Source organism: Sorex fumeus, unplaced genomic scaffold, assembly GCF_029834395.1.
Source record: "Sorex fumeus unplaced genomic scaffold, SorFum_2.1 ptg000045l, whole genome shotgun sequence".
Taxonomy (NCBI): domain Eukaryota; kingdom Metazoa; phylum Chordata; class Mammalia; order Eulipotyphla; family Soricidae; genus Sorex; species Sorex fumeus.
Window position 1 is genome coordinate 14,271,588 of NW_026606102.1, and position 22,042 is coordinate 14,293,629.

The following is a 22,042-nucleotide window of genomic DNA, read 5'->3' on the forward strand; positions in this document are numbered from 1 at the left end:
GTGACGTAAAGTGTCAACCACAGAAAAGGGGAGTTGGGGTAGGTCCAAAACAGTTCTGCACAGGCATATCAGAACAGAAGGGGCCTCTGGGGCAGACCATCTTCTTAAATTCCCTCTTTGAACAAGTCAGCAAACAGGCCCAGGCAAGCAGTGAGGTGCATGCCTAGGCAAAGCAAGATTCCTGGCACCTAATCAAGTGGACATTCTACTACCCCAAGGGCCTCCCTAATCAAGAGCTAGTGATTATGTCAAGTTACCAGGAGAGAGATAACACGGGTTATAACCCCCAGTGTTTCTCTTACACTCCAGCATTTACTTATTTATTTGGGGGGGAATCATACCCTGCAGTGCTCAGAGCTTATTCCTGGAGGGTTTGGGGGACCATATGGAATGCCAGGGATCAAACCCGGGTCAGCCATGTGCAAAGCAAGTGCCTTACCCACTCTGACCCTCTTCAGCATTTGGAAAAACCCTCAACAAAATGATACACAACACAAAGAAGATAAGGAAGAACTATTTTAATTTTCTATTAAACATTCTTTCAAAAGCATTATTTTATCTTACTGAATTATAAGAAATACATTAGTATTAGAAAAACTAGGAAGGAAAATTAAATGTGAAAAATTAAACTTATATGAGAAAGAAAAATTATAATAAAGGACTGAGAACTTTACAAATTTAATTAAATTAATTAATATAACATGAAAACTGTGCATCTCAAAGCAAAGTGTTTATTCAAGTTTTAACAACAGCACTTTATAATTTCAATACACTGATTTTTTTTTCAAGAAGGAAATCCATTTAAAAATACTTTTCTTTTAAAAATAGGCCTGTGTTCAACTACAGATTTCTCCCCCCATGCTCTGATCATATTTCCTTTATTTTGATTTGGGAAGAAAATACCATTTCTGTTGGCATGAAATGCAAAATCTGGGTTGTTTCATTTTTTCTTAAAAAAGATCCCAGTACAGAACTTTTTAATGAAAAATAGATTAAGGTATTAAGTGCACAACACTAAATATTGGCCAACTATCGGTATTCACTTTCTTCCCTAGTTCTCCCAAGGAGAAGCTGAATTGAATCATCAGCAGAATAATCCTTAGAAATACTTTATAAGCAAAATGAGAGCTTTTGTTTACATAGTTTTTGGATTTTGCTGTTCCTAATTTTATTCTGAAACTCAATTTTATCCCACACCATAATTACCATATTTAACTTTGTAATGCACAGTTTGTATGTGATTCAGCATAGCAGTAGTATACGGCCAGACTCTAATTCACCCAGCGTTAGGAAAAACAGGGTCGGACACACCCATTCAAAAACATATCTCATGCTATTTGCCAATGGATAGTTGCAGCCTAAGTCCGGACAATGAACTAGAGGGAGAAGCATCTGTAGAGCTCATCCCGACTCCCAAACCAGCGGGCAGGGAACTCTTCACAGCTTCGCTTTCCCGGGCTGCAGCTGAAGGTTCTGCAACTTCATCGCCATGCCCATGTTGCCTGAGATTTTCAGTTTGCCTTGGAAAAAGGCCTGAGAGGAAGAAGAAAGAACATCCGTTACTCGGAGGACTTTCCTTTGTTCCGATTTTGAGATCGCTGACAGTTTTAGAAGAGCCAGCCTTAAGAGTACTGAGTTATCCAGGTTACTGACATTTTCTTCTGGGAATAGATTTAGGACCTCGTTTCTCAAGTAAAAAGATCTGCAGACTGAAATCCAAAGCTGCACCTTTCCCAAATGTCCTCTTGTAGAAAGTGACTCCTTTATCTGCCTTCCTCTGAGGCGGCCAAGTGGCCTCACACTCGGCTGGGAATGAAAAGTGAATTCCTCACTAGGGTGCCGGGGGAAAGCACGGGCAGGGCTCGCTGAGAAGCTCTTGGGATCCAATACCATGTAGGTGAAAGGTGGGCTGCTTCCTCCCCGGCCCCTTCTCCAGTCCACACAGTAAAGGATTTACCTCCACCACGGGGCAGGCGGACTGCCGAGACTGAGGTGCTTGTCAGAATTTGGGGCTGAGGAATCAAATTGATCTGGAGCGCAGAACCAAGAGTTGTTCCATTGAACAACTGCCTAGGATCCGAGCACATGATGCTTGCTAAATTTATCATGCAACAAAATCCCAGGGAGACTCAAGAGAAATAACCAAATTGGGAACACAGCACAGTTTCCCTATGATCTCAGTCTTTGACTTTTTCAAATTTTTTCTTTTTGGCTTTTGGGCCACGCCCAGCAGTGGTACTTCGGGTTTACTCCTGGCTCTGCACTCAGAGGTCAGTCCTGGCAGGGCCCAGGGCACTCTCTGGGGTTCTGGAGACGGAATCTGGATTGGTCACATGCAAGACAAGCACTTCAGCCACTGTATTCTCTCTCTGGCCCCATGCATGCAATTTTGAAAATAAGGGAGGGTTAGATGGAAGAAGCTTCTGGTAGGCTTACACTTCTAGGCTAGTACATTTGGACGATAGGAGTTCTCCGTCTCACCCCCAGGAATACAGAGCTCTGCTTTTCCTACACCTCTGGTAAGGGTGACTAATTCCAATCCCCCCCCCCCTTTTTTTGCATGCTCTCCCTCTTTCCCTCCTGTCTGGACAAACTAAATATTTCCTCTCAATATGGCACACAGCCGCTTCTGTCTGATGATGTAAAGGTCAGATGTTTCAGAACACGATATATTTAACACATGTCCTTTAAATATATGGACCATATATGAGCTTAAAGAGAAATTCATCTTCTTTCCCTTTCTTGAATTCAGAGGGGAAAAATGACTTTGTATTTACTAATTACTATGAAGAGAACATAAATCTTCACCGTTCAGGAAACCCAAACACGAGGCTCACTTTACCCTGGTCCCTAGGTGTTCTCCGCACAGTCTTTCAGCTGGAAAGCACACTCCTTTTTCTCAGCAGCGGCCAAACACTAAAACGACCGCTCCCAATGCCTTTAATGGCTTCTGGTCAAACTCTCTACTAAGCATAAGGAAAGGCCATTGACACATTCATAAAAAGTTCTACAACTTTTATCTTTAATTTCTTTGGGCACTAACAGGTATTCAAGGAAAACAAGCAGACACTTTGCTCCCTCTAGCAGCTAGACCTAAGGGCCACTCCTGTGACATCTGTCAAGGAAGGGCCGAGTGCCCGGCAGGGTGAGGGGCCGTGGGCAGGCGGACAGCCAGCAGCTACCCTGGTGGCCTGTGTTCGGGCCAGATTTTTTGGAGCAGGCTCAGTGCTCAGACGTGGCAGTGCCAATGGCGCACATTCAGCTGAAGGATCACAAATGTGAATCTTCTACTTGTCAACACATCTACGGATAGATGGTTAGTTGCTTAGAAAAAGCACTTATTTTTTTTTTTTAAAAAAACAGCTTTATACAGATAGTACTGTTGGACAAAGCACTGAGCACATGTAAATACGATTTACACGTTTAAACAGATGAATCCACCAACTGAACCATCACCACTATTAAGATGGTGAAAATATTCATCACCTTTAAAAGCTGTCGACATGCCCTTGGACTACCCCCTCCTGCTCCTCACCCACCCAAGCCCCAACTCCAGGCAACACTGCTAGAGAAGAATATTTTAAAAGGAACCAGAGCAGAAGTCAGACGTAGTTGTTGTATCCAATTTTGTGAATTACCAGGGAAACACACCAACAAGACCTAAAACAAATCAGGCTGAAGCAACAAAAAAGGAAGGACGCGATGAGAGAAGCATCGAGTTTCTTTTCTTGTTATCTCTGGTTAAGGCTGTTTCCCAAAGTGGGTGATACCACTCTTTGGGGGTACAGGATCGATCCAGTGGAGGCAGCAGTGGGCTGGGGTGCAATGGGAATGGTGGTGGTGGTGAGTGGACTTGCTGTTTGTTCACAAGGTAGATTTCCAGGGGGCGGCTGAGTAAATCCCCTCCCCCACCAGAAAAGGGGGTGGTAAGCCAAATGCATTTAGGCTAATGAGAGCTCAGTAGATCAAGTCTGTTCAATGCTGTGTGACTAGACTATAAAAGATCCTTGGCAATGTAAGGAGCAGAAAAACGCCTATGAACCATAATTACGTTTTTGGGTTTTTTTTTTTTGGGTGGGGGTATTGTTTGGGGGCCATATTTGGCAATGCTCAGCATTTCTCCTGGCTCTGTGCTCAAGGATCACTCCTGGTGGTGCTCAGGGGACCATGTGGGGTGCTGGGAACAGAATCTGGGTTATATCACTCTGGCCCCTCCATAATTACACTATAGGCAATTACAATTAATTCTGAATTTGTGGGGTGCGAGAGATAGTTCAATGGGCTAGAGTTGTCCCTGAGCACCACTGGGTATGGTCCCCAAACCAACAGCTACAAAAAAATAAAAATTAAAAATAAATCAAAAATTATGGAAAAAGACCATCATGCACCATGCTAAGTTCTGGAGACCTGCAGACAAACATCCTGTCTAACAAGGACGCAATGGGGTCATCAGGACCGGCATATGTGACAAGCACTAAGTTAGCAGCCCAGTGATAGGTCCAGGGAAGGGAGTGGCTCTGGCTCCCACACAGAAGGCCTTTGGAGGGGGCTCTGTCTACGAAAGAGAGTTCAGGCACAAGAGAGTCCAGGGCCAGCAAGCATAAGCCATGGGCAGGAGTGCAGGCAGGAGGCCTGAGTTCCATCCCTGGCACCGCCCACTGTCCCCGAGCACTACCGAAGCTGGGAGGAGCCCTTGAGCAGCACTAGGTGCGGGCCCAACCCCTGCACCCCACACGCCCACACAGGCGAGGCCTTCACACCCTTTCCTCTGGATTGTTCCCACTGCCCATCCAGGCGCCGCTAACTCATCACACCGAGCACCAGCACAGGTCACTTCCTCCGTGATTCTCTCTGGCGGTGCAGAGAAGGGCTCAGACCCACAGCGGCTCTTTCCTCGCCCCTCCCACCCGTGTCAGCCACGAGACCTCAGGCCTTGGCTGCCCTCCGTTTGCTTACCTGCCTAGTGCTGAATGCTGGGTGCCCTGAGCCTGGGGACTCCTATTTCTCTGGGTGTTTCTGGCATACAAGGGGGCGAGTGGTACCGAGTTGGAACCCCAAGTGGCCATCATTGGTCATGTGACTATGCGGTGGGGAACTGGGTTTGGAGTCCCCCCAGGCTGCAGGAGACCCCCCCCAATCCCACCAGCGAAAAGAACAAACAGACTCCCTGACACTTACCGACTGAGGGTTCATTTTCCCAGTCATCAGGGCCATCAAGTCGGAGTCCGCCATCGTGATTGTGCAGTCGGCCTTCTTATCTGAAAGAGCAGAAGGCAGGGGGGAGGGTTGGGTGCTGTTCTGGATTCAAATCCTGCAGAAGGATCCCATCCAAGACGACAGCAGTGTGGGCACAATTGGGCAAGCCACGTAGGAGGGCGCTGCAGGGAAGGATCTGCTGGGGTTGTGGCTCAGCTGCTGAGCACTTGCCCTGCACGTGGAAGTTCTTGGGTTCGACCCCTGGCATCGCAAAAAGAAACAAACGATACGGAGGTCAATAAAACAGAGGTCAATGACAGCAGCAGGCTCAAAGGGCTCGTGCTCCCTGCTGTAATCTACACCACAGTTTGAAAGTCGCACATGTGAACAGGGGACAGAATCAGATTAGGCAAAGCCTGCGGACAGAAGACCGGAAAGGCCACAAAGGAAGCTTTTGGGGTGAAAGAAGCATTTTATCTTTTTGTGCATTCGTCAAGATCCAGACAACCACAACTTCAAGGGGTAGATTTTATTATGTGCAATTTTTTTTTTCCCTCAGTGAGCCTGACTTGGTACTTTCAGCGATAGGAACAACTGCGATTCCCCTCAATGTGACAGGCCTGACACGGAGCAAGTCTGCCCCACAGCACATGCTGTGCACTATGACGGCTGAGTCCCGCTCCTGGTCAGAGGCCAGATGAAAGTGAGTCCATATGTCCAGCACAAGAGACACGTTGAGTCTCTTCACAACAGCTTTATTCATAAGGTTCCAACAACGGAAACACTGCAGGGAGACAGCAACCCTGAGTGAGTAAATTCACACAGTGAAAACAGAACACTGCTCCCTGCACATCTACCAACGAGGCCTCGGGGATGGAGCAAAAGCAGTAGACCCTGAAGAACAAACACCCTGTGCTCCATTCCACGACTTTCCAGAAGAAAGTCAGTCCGCAGTGGAAGCACTGGGAGAGGAGGCCCTTCAGAGAGGATAGTGAAGTGACAGGTGGGGCGTGATGAACCCAAGGGCAGGCCCCAACCTGTGCCCGATGGGGGAGATGTGCTCGTCTGTGAAGCTTTAACAAGCTGTGCCCCAGTGACTTATTCTCATTTTACTACAGGCCAGTTTTAGGTGAGACTTTTGGTTTTTTGTTTAAAAATTGAGCCACACCTGGAGATGCTCGGGGATCAATCCTGGCAGTACACAGGAGACCATGTGCAGTGCTGGGGATCAAACCAGGATCAACTTCGTGCACGACAAGCACCTTGACCCCTGTCCTATCCTCTGGTAAGGCTTTTATACAAAACAAAATAGGGTCTAGGTGAATTTGTTCTGCAGGTCATAGTTAATCAATCCCAGACACACATAGTAAGATTATGAAAGTGTTACTTTTTGTTTTGTTTAGTTTCTCCACCTCTTTTATTTTTTACATGATTACATATATAATGTTAAGATTAATGTTAATATAAAAGTATAAAGGTAAAAGGTAAAGGCCCTCCCGTTGATCGTCGATTTGCTCGAGCGGGCCCAGTAACGTCTCCATTGGAGACTTTGTTGTTACTGTGTCTGGCATATCAGATACTCTCGGTAGCTTGCCGGGCTCTCCGAGAGGGGCGGAGGAATCGAACTCGGGTCGGCCATGTTGGCCGCGTGTAAGGCGAACGCCCTACCCGCTGTGCTATCGCTCCAGCTCCATAAAAGTATAACCAAAACAATATTCACCACGCAGACCTAACATCTCATGACGTCTGGCTGTTATTTTTTTCTGTGCTGGGCAATGAACCCAGGGCACATATATGCAAGTGTTCTACTGCTGAGAACACCCGAAGACTGTCTCAGTTAAATCTGCCTTGACACCATGAAACAAATGGAGACATTTCAAGCATACAAGAAAACACTCACCACAATATAAAAATTTTCAGCAGACAGTGTTAGGTAATCAGCACTCTATAAACAGTTGGGTCCTGTTCAAGTGACCGTTGGCCTCTCCCCCAAGTTGAATCACTTTCTATCTCCCCATTCTGTTTTTCCTTCACTGCACATAGAATGATCGTACTTATTGGAACATATGTTCTGTGCTTGTCCACTCGAATGGAAGCTTCACAGGGGCAAGGCCTGTCTTAGATTTGTTCACTGCCAATATCCCTAGGTCCTGGGAGGATCAATAAATACTTGCTGAATAAATGAATAGATAACAGAGTATTCAAAAGACGGTCAACAAGCATGGTACAGGAGTTGACCAGAAGATTAGGCTTAATACAAGAGACAGAGGTTACTGTCTGAAGACAGAGACAGGGCTCTGCACGTGTGTCCCCAAGCTCTCGGCTGGAACCCTAAAGGGTTGGGAAGGTGACACAGGTACAGCTTTACAAGGAAGGTTCCAGAGCTATTCTGAGCCTTCCTGCCATATAAGTCCACAGCAAGAAAGTGCTGGCTCTGAACCAAGCACAGAGGGGCTTCCCCAGCATAGCCCCCCATACTTCACCTTGGCCTGCCAGCTCCAGATGTGAGAACTAGCTGGTATGTGGTATTCTGTACCAGCACCCGAACAGACTAAGAAAAGGTCAAACTGTTCAAAACATAGCATGCCCTCCACCCCCAGCGCCACCCTGGCGAGCCTGAGGCCAGTGTGGCCAAGGGTTCAACTCCAAGCACCGCCTCACCCAGCCCAGTCAGGTCCACAGAGCAGAGTGCGAGACCCAGAACCCACACAAGCCGCAGCTGTCTGACCCTGGGGACCCTGTGACAATGAAAGCCAGGGACCCAGACAAAGCTATAGCATGCATGTGTATCATAAAACAGCAACAACAACAACAAAAATGAGGCGGTAAACGGACCACTTCTTTGATCTGCCTCACAATTTCAGCACAGCTGGGAAGACAGAGATTCAGAGGCAAGTCCAAAGCCCCAAACATGGAGGAATTTACATTCAAGAAAATCCAGTTTTCTTAGAGAAATGCAGCATCAGAGGCAGAGAGGAAAAAAGCCAGCATATTGGGAGAGCTGGACTTGATCCCAATGTTGCAAGAAACGGCGCTCAGTCACAGGAAGGTATCTGGAAGTGGCAAGTCCTGCTGTGGCAGTGGCTGGGAAGTCAGCATCGACTGAGCACATACCAGGCTGAGTCAACTCCTCTGATCTTCGTAACAACCCTGAGGGATCAGAGAGGGCAAACAACTTGCTCCTGAGCACACAGCCAGTCAGCAGCGGGACCTAGGTCTGGCAGCAGGTGAAAACCCACATGTCCAACTCTTGAGCACTAATGGCTTCTCCTGGAGTGGGAAGGTTGCAAGCACTCAACAGCCCACGTTAGACCCGAACTGATGAACCCCACCTGCTTTCCTGGCCCCCCCAGTCTTCTGGGGCCTGAGCCAAGTTCACATTGCTCAGGCACAATTAATGTTGAACATTTAGGCCAAGGCCGGCATGAGAGTTTGCCGAGTAACTGTGTGGGGTGCTTCACGCACTTTATCTCATGTAATTCCCACAGTGGCTCCGTAGCAAGAGAAGATTCTCCCAATATCCTCGATGCGATCGCTGGGCTCAGCTGAGGGGTCACCTCTGAAGTGACAGAGCTAGGGTCTACCTGTCTCTCCCCTGGCCCTGCTTGTGGAGACAGAGGCTTTCTTGGGCTCGACTGCCCCGAGGGAGTAGGGCCGAGAACACAAGTAAGCACTGGGAAAGCAGAATGAAGACATGAAAGCAGAGATGCCACGGGAAACGAATCGGGGAGACGGGGTCTCTGTGAGCTGCTTCAGAGAGGGAGGGGCAGAATTCACAAAGAAGGTACTGAAAGGGTCCCAGGCAGAGACTGCGGAAAAATGAACAAAACCCAAAAATCCTGCATGTAACCATCTGGATAATCATGACCAAACTTTTGGCAGAGTAAGCACACAGAACACACCTAAGTAATGGAAGTAAACTCCCAGGGCCCTGGGCATGCTCAGGAACCAGCCGTTCTCTTTAAGATGCCAGTTCAAGCTAGGACATGAGATTAATGCTGCAACGGGGCTGATTTCTAACAAACGGTCATTTGTCGGCTGATGTAAAAGGAGCTGGTCGTTTCCAGGGGTGGCATTTACTGGGAAGGTCCATATTTCACCATTCTTGCCAGCCATCAAGTGTCAGGTTCGGCAAAAATTACCCTGCTCCGGGATAAAATCCCCTCTGGTATGGGAGGGGGCGCCTGATGTGAAATGTGTCAGCATCCACGGCAGGGAAACAGGTTCTTATGAAATTATGAAACAGTTTCTCAAAAGCTCTTGCATTATTTATTTTCATGACACAAATACCAGTAATGTAATGGGAGTTTTTTTTTTAAAGTCACCTTAACATTGACCTAACCATATCAGAATACAATCCTGAAATAATGATTAACCTTTAATCACTACGAAACTGGTGTTAATTCCCGAAATTTCTCTTTTACTTCTAAAAGAAGAATCTAGATGAAGCACTGATTTTTTTTTCCTTCCCACACTATTATTGCAAAGTGGCTACTTTGCAAATATAAAAGTGTTTTTCCAGAGACTCACAAAGGAATCTCAGAAGAGAGCAGCACACTGCAGAGATGTCTCCCCACTCAGCGCCAGGCTGATCTCACCGGGACACCTCGGAGGGGAGCAGGTGTGTCCCTCCCTCTGCTCCAAATAAACCCCAGCAGCCACAAACCTCCACAACCCAATCCCTACCACGCCCATGGCCAACCTTCACAGGCTCGCCTGGAGCCCCCCACGCACAAGAATGAATCCGCTGAAAAACCCAGGTACATGGGCCCACTGACTGAAAACTCCAGGCTTCATGGAGTCAGGAATGGGTGACCTCCTGGCATCTCCCCATCCTTCCGGTTTTCTGGCTGTCAAGCCCATGAACTGCCTCTGGGATCCATTTAAGCACATTATCGGCCATGATCCAGAGACTCACAAATGAATCTTGGAAGAGAGCAGCACGCCACAGCGAGCCCTTCAGGCCCCAATTATTCAAATTTTAGAATTCCAGGAGTGACATCTCATACTATTCATATCAAGAAATACAAATAAATTATTTAGCATCTGTCTGAGGGGCAGGCTTCAGAGTGAGGTGGGAAAATTCGAAATAATGGTGATGGGAAGGTATAATGGTGGCGGGAGTGGTTTTGAAATACTGAACGTAATCAATTATTGTGAACAACTTTATGAAAATAAAAACTGAAAATTTAAAAACAACAACAAAAAAAAAACCCGTTTTCCCAGCCAGTTATTTGCTGAGGGAAAAGAGAACCATCTCTAACTCCGGAACTTTCCACAGCACCATGCAGCCTGCATCGGATATCCTTACTTTTGTGGTCTTTCCTTTAGGACCTCTAGCGAGTCCTGACCCAAAAGGCCCACCCCGAACTCTTCCTCCTATCTTCCTCCTCTAAACTCTACCCCAGGAGCGTTGCCAACTCATCTCTCCTTCCAAATGCCCCTCAGCATCTCTCACCCTCCAGAGGAAGGCGAGTCCCTCCCTCCTTGCTCAGGCAGCCCCCTTCTCCCGTATTACGGAGGCGTCTCTCTCCCTCCGGCCCTTCCTCAGTGACGTGTCAACAAGGAACTCTGCTGTCGGGATAGTCCCCACTTCCGTACGGCTCCCAGCTCTCCCTAGCTTCGCCCCCAGAGCCCAGGCACAAAAGATCCACTTTACTTACTGCTGAAACTGAGGCTGTCCTCACTGCTAGACAAGATGCAGGAAACAGCCGCCCTCCTCCCTGCTCTCTGCCTGGGGTCTCTCTCCTTCTGATTCCTTGGGTATGGGCCCCGGGGGCTTCTTTGGACGCACAGTTTTGATTTTCACTTTTCTACTTAAGCAACATTACTGCATTATTGAGTAAATCCCTCTCAACGTCCATAGCATGGCACAAAGTGGGTTTTTATCCATCCTGTTTCGAAACTGCACCAGGCTCTCTCCGATAAGAAAAACACGAGGCACCATGAAACACACTGGACACTAAAATACAACGCCCTCCAAGGTTCTTCTACTCATGCCAGTGCTCGTTTTAAAATTACATTTTATACTGAAGCCCTAGAGGCGGGGAATCTTCCCTCCGGCAGCTTACAAGTCAAGGGAGGGCGATGAACAATGAGCAAAGGAGCAGACCTGCACCCTCAGGCGCAGAAAGTGCGATCAGGAGGAGAAAGCAAGCACCCCCGAGAATGCTAATGGGATGGATGCTACGGTGCTGCTGGTGAAGGACTCACCGAGGTGACACTTGGGCAAACAGCCAAAGGAAAAAAAGAAGGAGAAGCCAATTCCAGGCACAGGAGTGAATGCCCCTGAACCGAGCTGGGGACAGGGCAGTGTGGCTGGGGCCCGGCGGGAGAGAGAAGCATGACAGAGGGAACAGGAGGCTGGCCGTGCTGCCCTCTGGAGGTGTCCTCTGGTTCTTGCTCCGAGTGAGCTCAACACCACTGCACACTTCAGAGCAAAGGAGGGCGACACGTGTCCGCGACGGCCGGGCATGGAGAAGCACAGAGCGCAAGGACCGAATCAGGGAGGCCTGCCAGGACATGCAGCTCCGCAGGTGAGCCCTGCCCGGGCACAGTGAGATCCTCGGCTGGATCCCCAGCAATGTAAAAATATAAGGAGATTTAAAGTGATAGTGGGGCTGGAGCGATAGCACAGCGGTAGGGCGTTTGCCTTGCACGCAGCCAACATGGCCGACCCGAGTTCGATTCCTCCGCCCCTCTCGGAGAGCCCGGCAAGCTACCGAGAGTATTCGATATGCCAAACACAGCAACAACAAAGTCTCCAATGGAGACGTTACTGGGCCCGCTCGAGCAAATCGATGAACAACGGGAGGACAGTGCTACCAAAGTGATAGTGGCACCGACCAAAGCGGTGGAGGGCATATTCGCCGATGGACTGGAGTGTGCAAGAAAAATCTGCACCAAAATGATGACTTCCAGGCTGTTGTACTGAGGAACTGGTACGGCAGAGAGGTAGTTTACTGAGATGGGGAAGACAGTGGGCCCAGGACACAAATGCAGGGCTATGGGGAAGATCAGGAGCTCAGTTTCGTACATTCTGGCTTTGGGATACCTTTTTTTTGTTTGTTTTTTGTTTTGGGTGGGGGAACTAACCAGGTGATACTCCTGGCTCTGCACTCAGGTGCTCAGGAGACCATCTGGGATGCCGGCGTTGAACCCAGGTCGGCCGTGTGCAAAGTATTGTCTTATTATCTCTCTGTATTATCTCTCTGGCCCCTTTGGGACACCTCCTAAGCATCCAAGAAAATTGGCCAATGAAGCAGCTGCTTTTTGCCTTGGAGTTCTGTGCCTGGGTCAGCAGTGAAGATGGAGGTTTTAAAACATGGGACGAGAGGAGATGCCCAAGGAGAGCAATCGGATAGAAATGTGCCTCTGGAAACCTGGAGATGAAGAAAACTCAGGGACGAGGGCCCAGGAGCAGCCAGGCAGGAAAAGGGCAGCCCAAAGCAACACATCATGATGAGAATGGGAACCACCCACGGACTCGGACTTGGCGACCCAGCAGTCACCCGGCAACCTTGGCAAGAATGAGGACAAAAGCTGAAGGATGGACACAAGAGTGAGGTGACAGGACGTGGAGAGAGGCAGGTCCCTCCGGCTGTCCATACGCCACACCGGGTGCTCTAAAAGTTAATTAAGACGGAACTTTCTTTGCCTACAGACCAATCTTATAACTTAGGTAACGTTTATCACCCCCAGACACAGGTGAGAGAAACAGGCTCGGAGAAGCTCTCCCTTCACTGAGTGAAGGCAGGGGCCCACCCAAGGTTGTTTACTTCCCCAGCCCAGGGTGGGCGACTCTGGGACAGAGACCCCCCAGTCTTCGTGCTTGTGGCCTATCCCTATTCCCAAGGAATCACCACCTCTCAGCCCTCTGGAGCCAGCTCTCTTGGGAACATCCACACAGACAGACCCTCTTCCCCTTCACGACCTGGTCGGCGCCCCTGTGGAGGAGGAAGGCTGGAGTGAGAGAGCACTGACCTGAGTTGGGGAGCACGGAGCCTTTGCCATTCTTCACATCTACCACCCACGTGGCTTCTTTCCCCCCAGGGCCATCCTTCACCTTGAAGGCGAAAATACCACCGATTTTCTTCACGAACTGCTCCCCTTCCTGGAAAGAGAAACAACAAGTGAGAAAGCCCGGCTTGAAGAAGTCTCAGAGCGTCCGAGTGATGAGGTGACTCGACTGGGGGTGACAGCAGCTTCCTCTCTTGGTTTCCGTCCCCAATACGTGTTTAAACAGCTACACGGCGCAATCTGGCTCTTTGGCTTGTGAAGGATGGCACTGGGGCTAGGGAGACAGCTCAAAGGGCCGAAGTGAAGGTTTGCACGCTGGAACAAACACAGGTTCAACCCCTGGCTCCACAGGGTCCCCCGAAACACCTCCAGGGATGGTCCCTGAGCGCTGAACCAGCAGTATTCTCTGGCAGGGTTGGGTGTGGTCCCCAAATACACACACAAAGGCTTTCTGGAAAGGGGAGGAAGGAAAGAGGCAATGTGGCGAGCAGGGCTACTCTGGAAACAGCTTCCCTGGCTCGAGAATTTCTGAAAAATTCACTCGGGCTCTCTGAATGAAGGAACCCCCAGTTTATAATTTTTTGATTTATTTTTTCCAGTCAATTCCTTTGCATATATTTCTGATATCCCATGTCAGAACATAGTGGGGTGTTTCTGTTTATTTGGGGGCTACACCTAGTGGTGCTCCGAGGGTCTGTGGTGCTGAGGGTTCGCGCATGCTGCTCTCTGATCACTGATTTTGGGGATCTGCATGAGGAACCATGAAAGTAATGTAACCACTTACTTTCAGATCTTGGGGGGATGATGCTGGACTAAACGGACAAAAGGAACCCAAGAGCTGTACCTCTGGAGGCTGCTGTCCTCTCTCCCTCCCTCACTCCCCTTTACTTCCACTGTTTCATCTTCCCTGACTCTGACGGAAACAAGAGTCTGGGCCCAAGCACTGATCTGGACACTACGCCAGAAGTAGGCGCCAGAAGGGCAGGTGACGGCTCGGCTCTCCAAGCACGTGACAGTGCCCTGACAGAGGAGACCAGGATTTCCACAGGGGCAGAGAGGCAGAGCGAGGCCAGCAGGGTGAGTGGAGGTGACCTCATGACCACATACTCACCTTTAAAACAAAACACACAGGGGCTGGAGTGAGAGCACAGCGGCCTTGCACTGCCAACCCGAGTTGGATCCCCAGCGCTCCATATGATCTCCTGAGCTGGCCACACATGAGCCCTGAGAGCACACCTGGACTAAGCCCTGAGCACCACCCCTCTTCTTTTGAGGGGGTGGCCTATGCCCACCCCCTCAAAAGAAGAATTTCAATCTATAAGGATGTAGATAACATATCAAACCTATCTAGAAAGTCTTTTTGGTTTTGGTTTTGCTTTTTGGGCCACACCTGGCGATACTCAGGGGCTACTCCTGCCGCTGACCTCAGGAATTACTCCTGGGGGTGCATATGGGATGCTGGGGATCCAACCCAGGTTGGCTGCATGCAAGGCAAAAGTGCTCTCCCCGCTGTACAACTGTTCCAGCCCCATGGCCATGGTTTATGACTAACACAGGGGCTATTCCAGAAGCAGTTTGCTGTAGCAGTATGCGACGCACTCTTTACTTCTGTGCTATCACCCCAGCATGACACTGAAGTTTTTTTTCTTTTTTGGGTCACACCCCGCGATGCACAGCGGTCACTCCTGGCTTTGCATTCAGGAATTACCCTTGGCGGTGCTCAGGGGACGATATGGGATGCTGGGAATCGAACCTGGGTCGGCAGCATTCAAGACCCTACCCGTTGTGCTATATCGCTCCAGCCCCAGACAATGAAGTTTTAGTTTCTTTATATATGTTATTTCTTTAATCTTCATGAAATCCTTTAAGTGGATGGCCAGGTATTTTTAATATTAACTCACTGAGCATAAAAATAAACAACCACAAAACCCAACTGAAGCTCATGAAGGTCAAGAACCTTGACACCATTTCCCTGAGACACCCACCACCCATTCCTGCTCTCACCACCACTGCTACCTCACCAACGCAAGCCTCAGCCCACAAGTTAACTCCTCTGGGAAGGCAGCCTAAACTGAACACTCCAAGGACTGGCCCTGTATGCAGGTACTGTGTTTCTGGTTAACAAAATTGGTTTTTTTTTCTCCTGGGAGAATTTGTTCACATCTCCTTTCTCACTAAGCAATGTCCCCAGAGGGGCAGGGAATTCTGCTAGCGAAGCAGCAGAACCAGAGCACAATCCTAGACTAATTCGGCTCCAGATTCAATGCTCCTTTAATCTGACTAAACTGCACTATAAAGGAGGTTACCGTGAACACTTTCAAACATCAGCCTAGGAAACTTCAAAATGAAGTTTCAAACCTTAAAATGAATTCAAAGGAAGTTTAACATTTATTCCACATCTCTGAAAGTCTTTACTTCGCCGAGCTTCTTCAGAAACAATCTAGAAGGGTGAGTTCATGAGCTGAGCTGACCTGCCCAAGTGCCAGGATAACCCGAGGGTCCTTGCTTGTAGAAGGCGACCACCAGGCATAGCATGCCCACCACCGCACAATGTCACAGTTAGAGTAGGACACCAAGTTAGTGCAGTTAACATACTTGGAGGAAAACTTCGCCCACCCCCAAGACAACAAACACAAATTAATAGTGCACTTGCTGTTACTTTTGATAACATACTGATCCTCTTGTAAAATTACATCCTCTGGTCAATAAAACATTTTTCAACTAAAGAGTAAGCGGCAAGGAACCAACAAAGAGAATAGAGTTAAAAGGGGAAGGAAAGTACACAGAACGTTGCAAAACTGCAATCGTTAATACTAAAAATATTCTCAGTGCCTCCTTCGGTCAAGAAAAGCACTTAAGTAGGTGAAAGGTCAAGGAGTAACGTCTGTTGTAAACTTAATGGGAACAAAAAAATTAGGCCAGAATTCAAAGCAGGGGAAGGGGTAATGCTAACAAGAAATAAAATCTCTTGCTTGGTTTCCTTTGCTCATACACATGAATTGACAAAAGGTTCGAAGCTTTTCGCTTTCTAGTGCGACAGACATTCAGAAACTGACAATCGTGGGAAGGAGCAAAGAAACTAGGCAAGGTCCAAGGTAGAGGCTAGGAGGGAGGAAAAAGGAATCCAAATGGAACAACGAGGCAGACATTTGAAAAGCTAGAAGACTGAAACAGAAACAGCAATACTCTGGTAATCAAGTATTCCTGGGCTGGCATGCAGTCATATCTTGTGCTGATCCTCTATTTCTATTTATGTTTGGCAGGAGGGAGGTGGCGGTGGTGTTGGGCCCACACCCAGCAATGCTCAGGGGTCAGTCCCGGCAGGGCTCAGAAAACCCTGCGCAGTTCTGGGGATCGAAAAAGAGTCCACCCGTTGCAACACGAGCATCTTAACCCCTGTACTATCTTCTCCTGCCCGTGATATATTTATTTTTGAGAGCTAAGAGTGGAAACAATGAAGCAACTTGGCAGAAGCTACGGTCTTAGAAGTGATTACACCAGCAAACACTGATAGCATGAATAAAAGCAAAATTAATAAAATTTCTAATCTGAGTCCTTAATAGTGTCTAATTTTATTGTAATAAAAAATTCAAAACACAAGGATGACATTATCTTTTTCTTACTAGATTAGCAAAGATTTCTTTAAAAATCAGCCAAAAACCATGATCCAGAGACATGCAAATGAATCTCGGACCCGAGCAACTTGCTGCAGAGACAGCTCTGGACTTTACACTAGGCCTTTTTCACTGGGCCGCTCTAGTCAGGGGCAGGTGCCGTCCCTCCGCCTGCCCCCTGGGAATCCGGGCGGCCGCCATCTTCTAGAACTCAGTGAAAAGCTCCGGGGATGGGCGGCAGTGCTGGGAAACTCCAGGCCTCACGGGACAGGGGAGGGGTTGGCCCTTCTTCCCCCTCGCCCCATGGGACTCTCAGAATATGTCTACTTAAGCTCCCACAATGATCCAGAGACACACAAATAAATCTCAGACCCGAGCAACTTGCTGCAGCGATCTCTCCAGAACCTAATTATTAAAATTTTAGAATTCCTAGACATTATATTGTATCCATAACAAGCAATACAAAACAAACTGTCTAGCATTGCATTTTCGGCAGGTATGGGTGGTGGTGGGACTGGACACAATATCGAAGGTAACCAAAGTAGAGAGAGAGTATTGTGCAAGTTGTCTGACACACAGGCAGGGGTAGGTGTGGAATGGGGGGCGGGGGGAAATACTGGGGACTTTTGGAGTGGAAAACGTGCACTGTGAAGGGATGGGTGTTTGATGATTGTAAGATCAAAGTTCAAACATGAAAGCTTTGTTACCATACCTCACAGTGAATCAATTTTAAAAAACAGCCAAAAAGGACAAAAAAACCCCAAGAGGTTAAGGCACTGACTGACTTGCATGCTGCTGACCCCAGTATAATAGTTTGATCCCTGGCACCACTTGGTCCCCTGACCACTGCTGGGGGTCAGTTGCTCCTGAGCACAAAGCTGGGAGTAGACTCTGAGCACCAACTGGTATGTCTCCAACCAACCCTCACCACCACCTCCAAAAAAAGAGAACAGCCAACACAGCACTGGAGAAGGTATAAAGTACAATCACTGGCAGGAACTACTGGAACTGTTCTTTTTTTATTTTTTCATTTTCTTCCTTTTTTTTATAATTTACTTATTGAATCACCGTGAGAGCAGTTACAAAGCTTTCGGGTTTAAGTCTCGGTCATACAATGAAACACCCATACCTTCACCAGTGCCCATTCTCCAACCACCAAAAACCCCAGTATACCCTCATCCCACACCCTCCCCCCACCTGTGGGGCAGATGATTTCCACATTACTCTCTCTCTACTTTGATTACATTCAATATTTTGACACCAGACCCACCATTATTATTTGGAATTTTACCCCAATACTCAGATCTGCTGAAAAGGCAACGGTAGACAATTTGTTTTCTAATGCTGGTTGTGAACAACGTATGATGTCGTGTGGCTACAGTAGTGGCCTCGCAATTTTGAAATTCTGAAATTTTAACACGTAAATCTGGAGGGATTTCTGCCAAAACCTGCTGGGTTCCAAGACTTGTTCCTGAGTCTCTTGGATCATGGCTGTTAAGCAGCTTGATCAGGAGGCAAAAAGGCCATTCATGGGTATCGACTCAGGGTCTCGTTGGGATGGGGAGGAAAGGGCCGGCTCCACCCTCATCCCATGAGGCCCCGCATGTCTCGTCACTGCGGGCCCAAACCTGACTGTCCAGTGGCCTCTGGAGGATAGCGGCCACTGAGTCGCCAGGGGGAACAGGCCAAGGCACAAAACCTATTCCCACCTGGGGTGGCCCAGCGCCAGTAACCTACTGCAGGGACTGGATGCATTACTGTCAAAAGTCGCTGAGTTTCAAGGTTTGTTTCTGAGTCTCTGGGATCATGGCCATTAAACAGCTTGATCAGGAATCAGAGAGGCTGTGCCTCCAATTATATAGCTAAGCCGAAGGTGGTTTGTAGGTGTGTCTCCCACATACCCACATACCTAACTTGGTAAACTTTGCCCCAAGTTTCTGGGGTCTGGCCAAAGGCACAGCAGCAATTTTGGGGTATCTGGAAGTCTGAAGGCACCATCAGGCTACTGATGCACTCTCCTCACAGGTACAGATTGACCTGCTGGCAACACCACCCCCTCTGAGGAACTGTTCTTTCATTAGCAAACCAGCACATAGTTTTGGCAGGTAGTTGAGTAATCTGTACCAAATATAAAATGTATCTACCCAGTGACCCAACAATCTCCCTTCTTAATTATGCTAAGGGTTAGCATGGCAATAAGGATCTAAAGAACATTGGAGGAAGTTTATTATACCATAGTTTTAGTTGAGAAACTTAAATACAATCTCATCTTCATCATAGGAGTCTAATTTGATAGAATGCAAACATAAAAACGTGGTCATTTCAAAATGAGCGTGTTGCTAGGGACCCCAGGGATGGGCCCTTCAGCTTCTTGCTCAACCTGGATCATGAGTTTTGGGTCAGAACAACAACTCATGGAAAGGATCCTGGTCAACCTGTTCCAGAACCTTCTGGCCAGGGAACAAGGCATGGAAACAGGTGAGGAAAGTTGCTATGTAAGTATTCAAGCAAGAAGCTCAGCTAACAGAGAGCACAGGCGTGGCTGAGGGACTCCCCCACTCTGGATGGGCTGGGGGCTCTTAACACCACAGAAACACACAAGTTTAAATCTTCCGAATCCTCCTATTTCAGCCCACTCTGCTTGCCTTTATAAGATGCATGACTGGAGTCGAGTATGTGTGAAATAGTCTATTGTTGGTCTCAAAATTAAAATCAGCAATAAAATCCCAAGAGAAATACGTTTGAAACAATGAAATAGGCGTGTCTAATTTTTCCTGAAGGAAATGACTTTTTAAACAGATGCAGTATGATTGCTGCCTATCAGGAATTATTGTCTGTAAAACAGATCTGCAGGGCCAGAGGAACACGCACCAGAGGGGGAAAAGTACTCGCCTTACCACATGTGGCCAAGCCCAGCTTTATCCCTGGCACTGCACGTGGGTTTCCAAAGCACTCTTAGGGGTTACTAAGAACAGTTCAAGAAATAGCCCAAGTGCTATCAGATGTGACCGCCGCCACCGCCCGTACCATCCTCCCACCCCCCCCCCCCCAAAAAAAATCAATCAAAAGGGGCCAGAGCTATAGTAGAGCAGGTAAGAGTGTCTGCCTTGCACACAGCCTACCAGGGCTCAATCCCCAGCACCCGATACAGTCCCCCAAGCACTGGCAGGAGTAATTCCTGAGTCCAGAGCCAGGAATAAGCCCTGAGAACCACTTTATGGCCCCAAAAAAACAGTAACAACAAAACCAAAAACTGTACTGACATGAAGAGTAACAAATTGAGAAAGCAGTATGTATTGAATGAACCTTGCTATGTAAAACATGAATTTATATACACAGTGGTGTTTAAAAGAATGTCAGTCACTGTTAGCAGTGCAGTCAATTCTGGGTAGCAAGATTGCAAGAGATTTAAAATTTCCGGATTTACTAACCACAAGTGTGTGGGGGGCTGAGGGTAGGTAAGATAGAGAAGAGACTGCTATGACAATAATAATTGGGAATGATCACGCTGGACAAGATCCAAGGGTTAAAAGTAGGTAAGGGATATTCTGAATAACTTTTCAGTATCAATATTGCAAATCACAATGCCCAAAAGCAGAGAGAGAGAGAGAGAGAGAGAGAAAGAGACAGAGAGAGAGAGAGAAAGAGACAGAGAGAGAGAGAGAAAGAGACAGAGAGACAGAAAGACAGAGAGACAGAGAGACAGAGAGAGGAGAGAAGAGGCAGGCAAGGGGTGGGGGTAGGGGGTGATAGAAGGGAACCTGGGGATACTGATGCTGGGAAATGTACACTGGCAGAGGTGGAGGGATAGGTGTTGCAATTCTGTATGACTGAAATTCAATCATGAATGGCTTTGTAATGCTCTAAAAAATACTGTCAGTAGCACTGTTCTTTTTCAAGTAGCACTGTAGCACTGTCCTCCTGCTGTTCATAGATTTGCTCGAGCGGGCCCAGTAACGTCTCCATTGGAGACTTTGTTGTTACTGTGTTTGGCATATCGAATACGTCACAGGGAGCTTGCCAGGCTTTGCCGTGCAGGCGAGATCCTCCCGGTAGCTTGCCGGGCTCTCCGAGAGGGGCGGAGGAATTGAACTTGGGTCAGCCAAGTCGGCAGCGTGCAAGGCAAACGCCCTACTAAATTAAAAAAAAATGAAATAAAATTTCTGGATTTTTGTTACTATTGTTGTTGTTGTTATTAGTTTTGGGGCTCTACTTATGGTTACTTCTGGCTCTGTGCTCCGGTATCACTCCCGGTGGTGCTAGGAATTGAATGGGATTGACCACACACAAGGCAAGTGCCTGGATCCCTGTATTTCTTTTAAAATTTCTTTTTTCACATTTCTGTAGACTGTAATTTTTTCCCCCTTTTTGTGGTCCCAGGGATAAAGCCTGGAACCTCACAAGACAAATGCTCTACTGCCAGCAACACCCCCAGCCCAGTGTGAAAGGTTTTTATAATGACAGAACTCTCACAAATTTACACAAGTCTTACCTCTTCAAGCTTCTTCTCGATCTCCTTGAAGACGAGATGTGACTTAAACCCATCGCCTGCAGAGCCGGTTGGAGCAGCCTCGATGTTACGAGTTCTGAAAGAACTGGGGCAAAGAATCCAATTCAACTCAGCGTCACACAGATCCTCAGCTAACCAACATTTATAATAGCAGTTTCCCAGAGAGATTTTGGGATCCAAAGCAAAGAAAATCATTATTAGGTCTAGGTAACAACTACGGTATTTCCTACATTTTCCAACAAATATTGAGTGTTCACTTAGATACTAGGTACCATTCTTGAAAATGTAATGAATCAAAGGCCCTACCCTTCCTGATGCTTCTATATTCTAGTGAAAAGAAACACAAACAGAAAGAAAAAGACAAGCAAAATAATAATAAAAAAGTTACTAGAGGTCAGAGAGACAGTACACAGATTAAGGTTATTTGCATTGCATGTGGTTGGCCATGGTTCAACCTTCACCAGCACAGATGGTCCATCTTCCCCCATCAACCCCCCCCCACAGTTATCCCTGAGCAGAGCACAGCCACGAGAGTTCCCTGAGCACAGGAGTAAGCCTGCTTTTTAGGGGTGTGACTTCCCCTAAATAAACAGTACCATACTGAGGGCCAAACAGTACAGGAGGTAAGATGCTCGCCTTGAGCACAGCTAAGCCAAGTTGAATTCCAATTCGATTCAGGCATTGCGTATGATCCCCGGGTTAC

General features: G+C 47.7%; 1 protein-coding gene across 1 annotated transcript in view; it reads right to left on the reverse strand.

The window, feature by feature from the left end:
* Positions 1 to 503: 503 nt before the first annotated feature.
* SCP2 (sterol carrier protein 2) overlaps positions 504 to 22,042 on the reverse strand; it is a 65,819-nt gene continuing 44,280 nt past the window's right edge. The window contains exons 13-16 of the mRNA XM_056122329.1: positions 21,322 to 21,424; positions 13,180 to 13,309; positions 5,179 to 5,258; positions 504 to 1,533 (exon numbers count right to left, since the gene is read on the reverse strand). Coding sequence (XP_055978304.1) covers positions 1,438 to 1,533; positions 5,179 to 5,258; positions 13,180 to 13,309; positions 21,322 to 21,424 — 409 coding nt within the window. The 3' untranslated portion in view covers positions 504 to 1,437. The remainder of the gene's footprint in view (positions 1,534 to 5,178; positions 5,259 to 13,179; positions 13,310 to 21,321; positions 21,425 to 22,042) is intronic.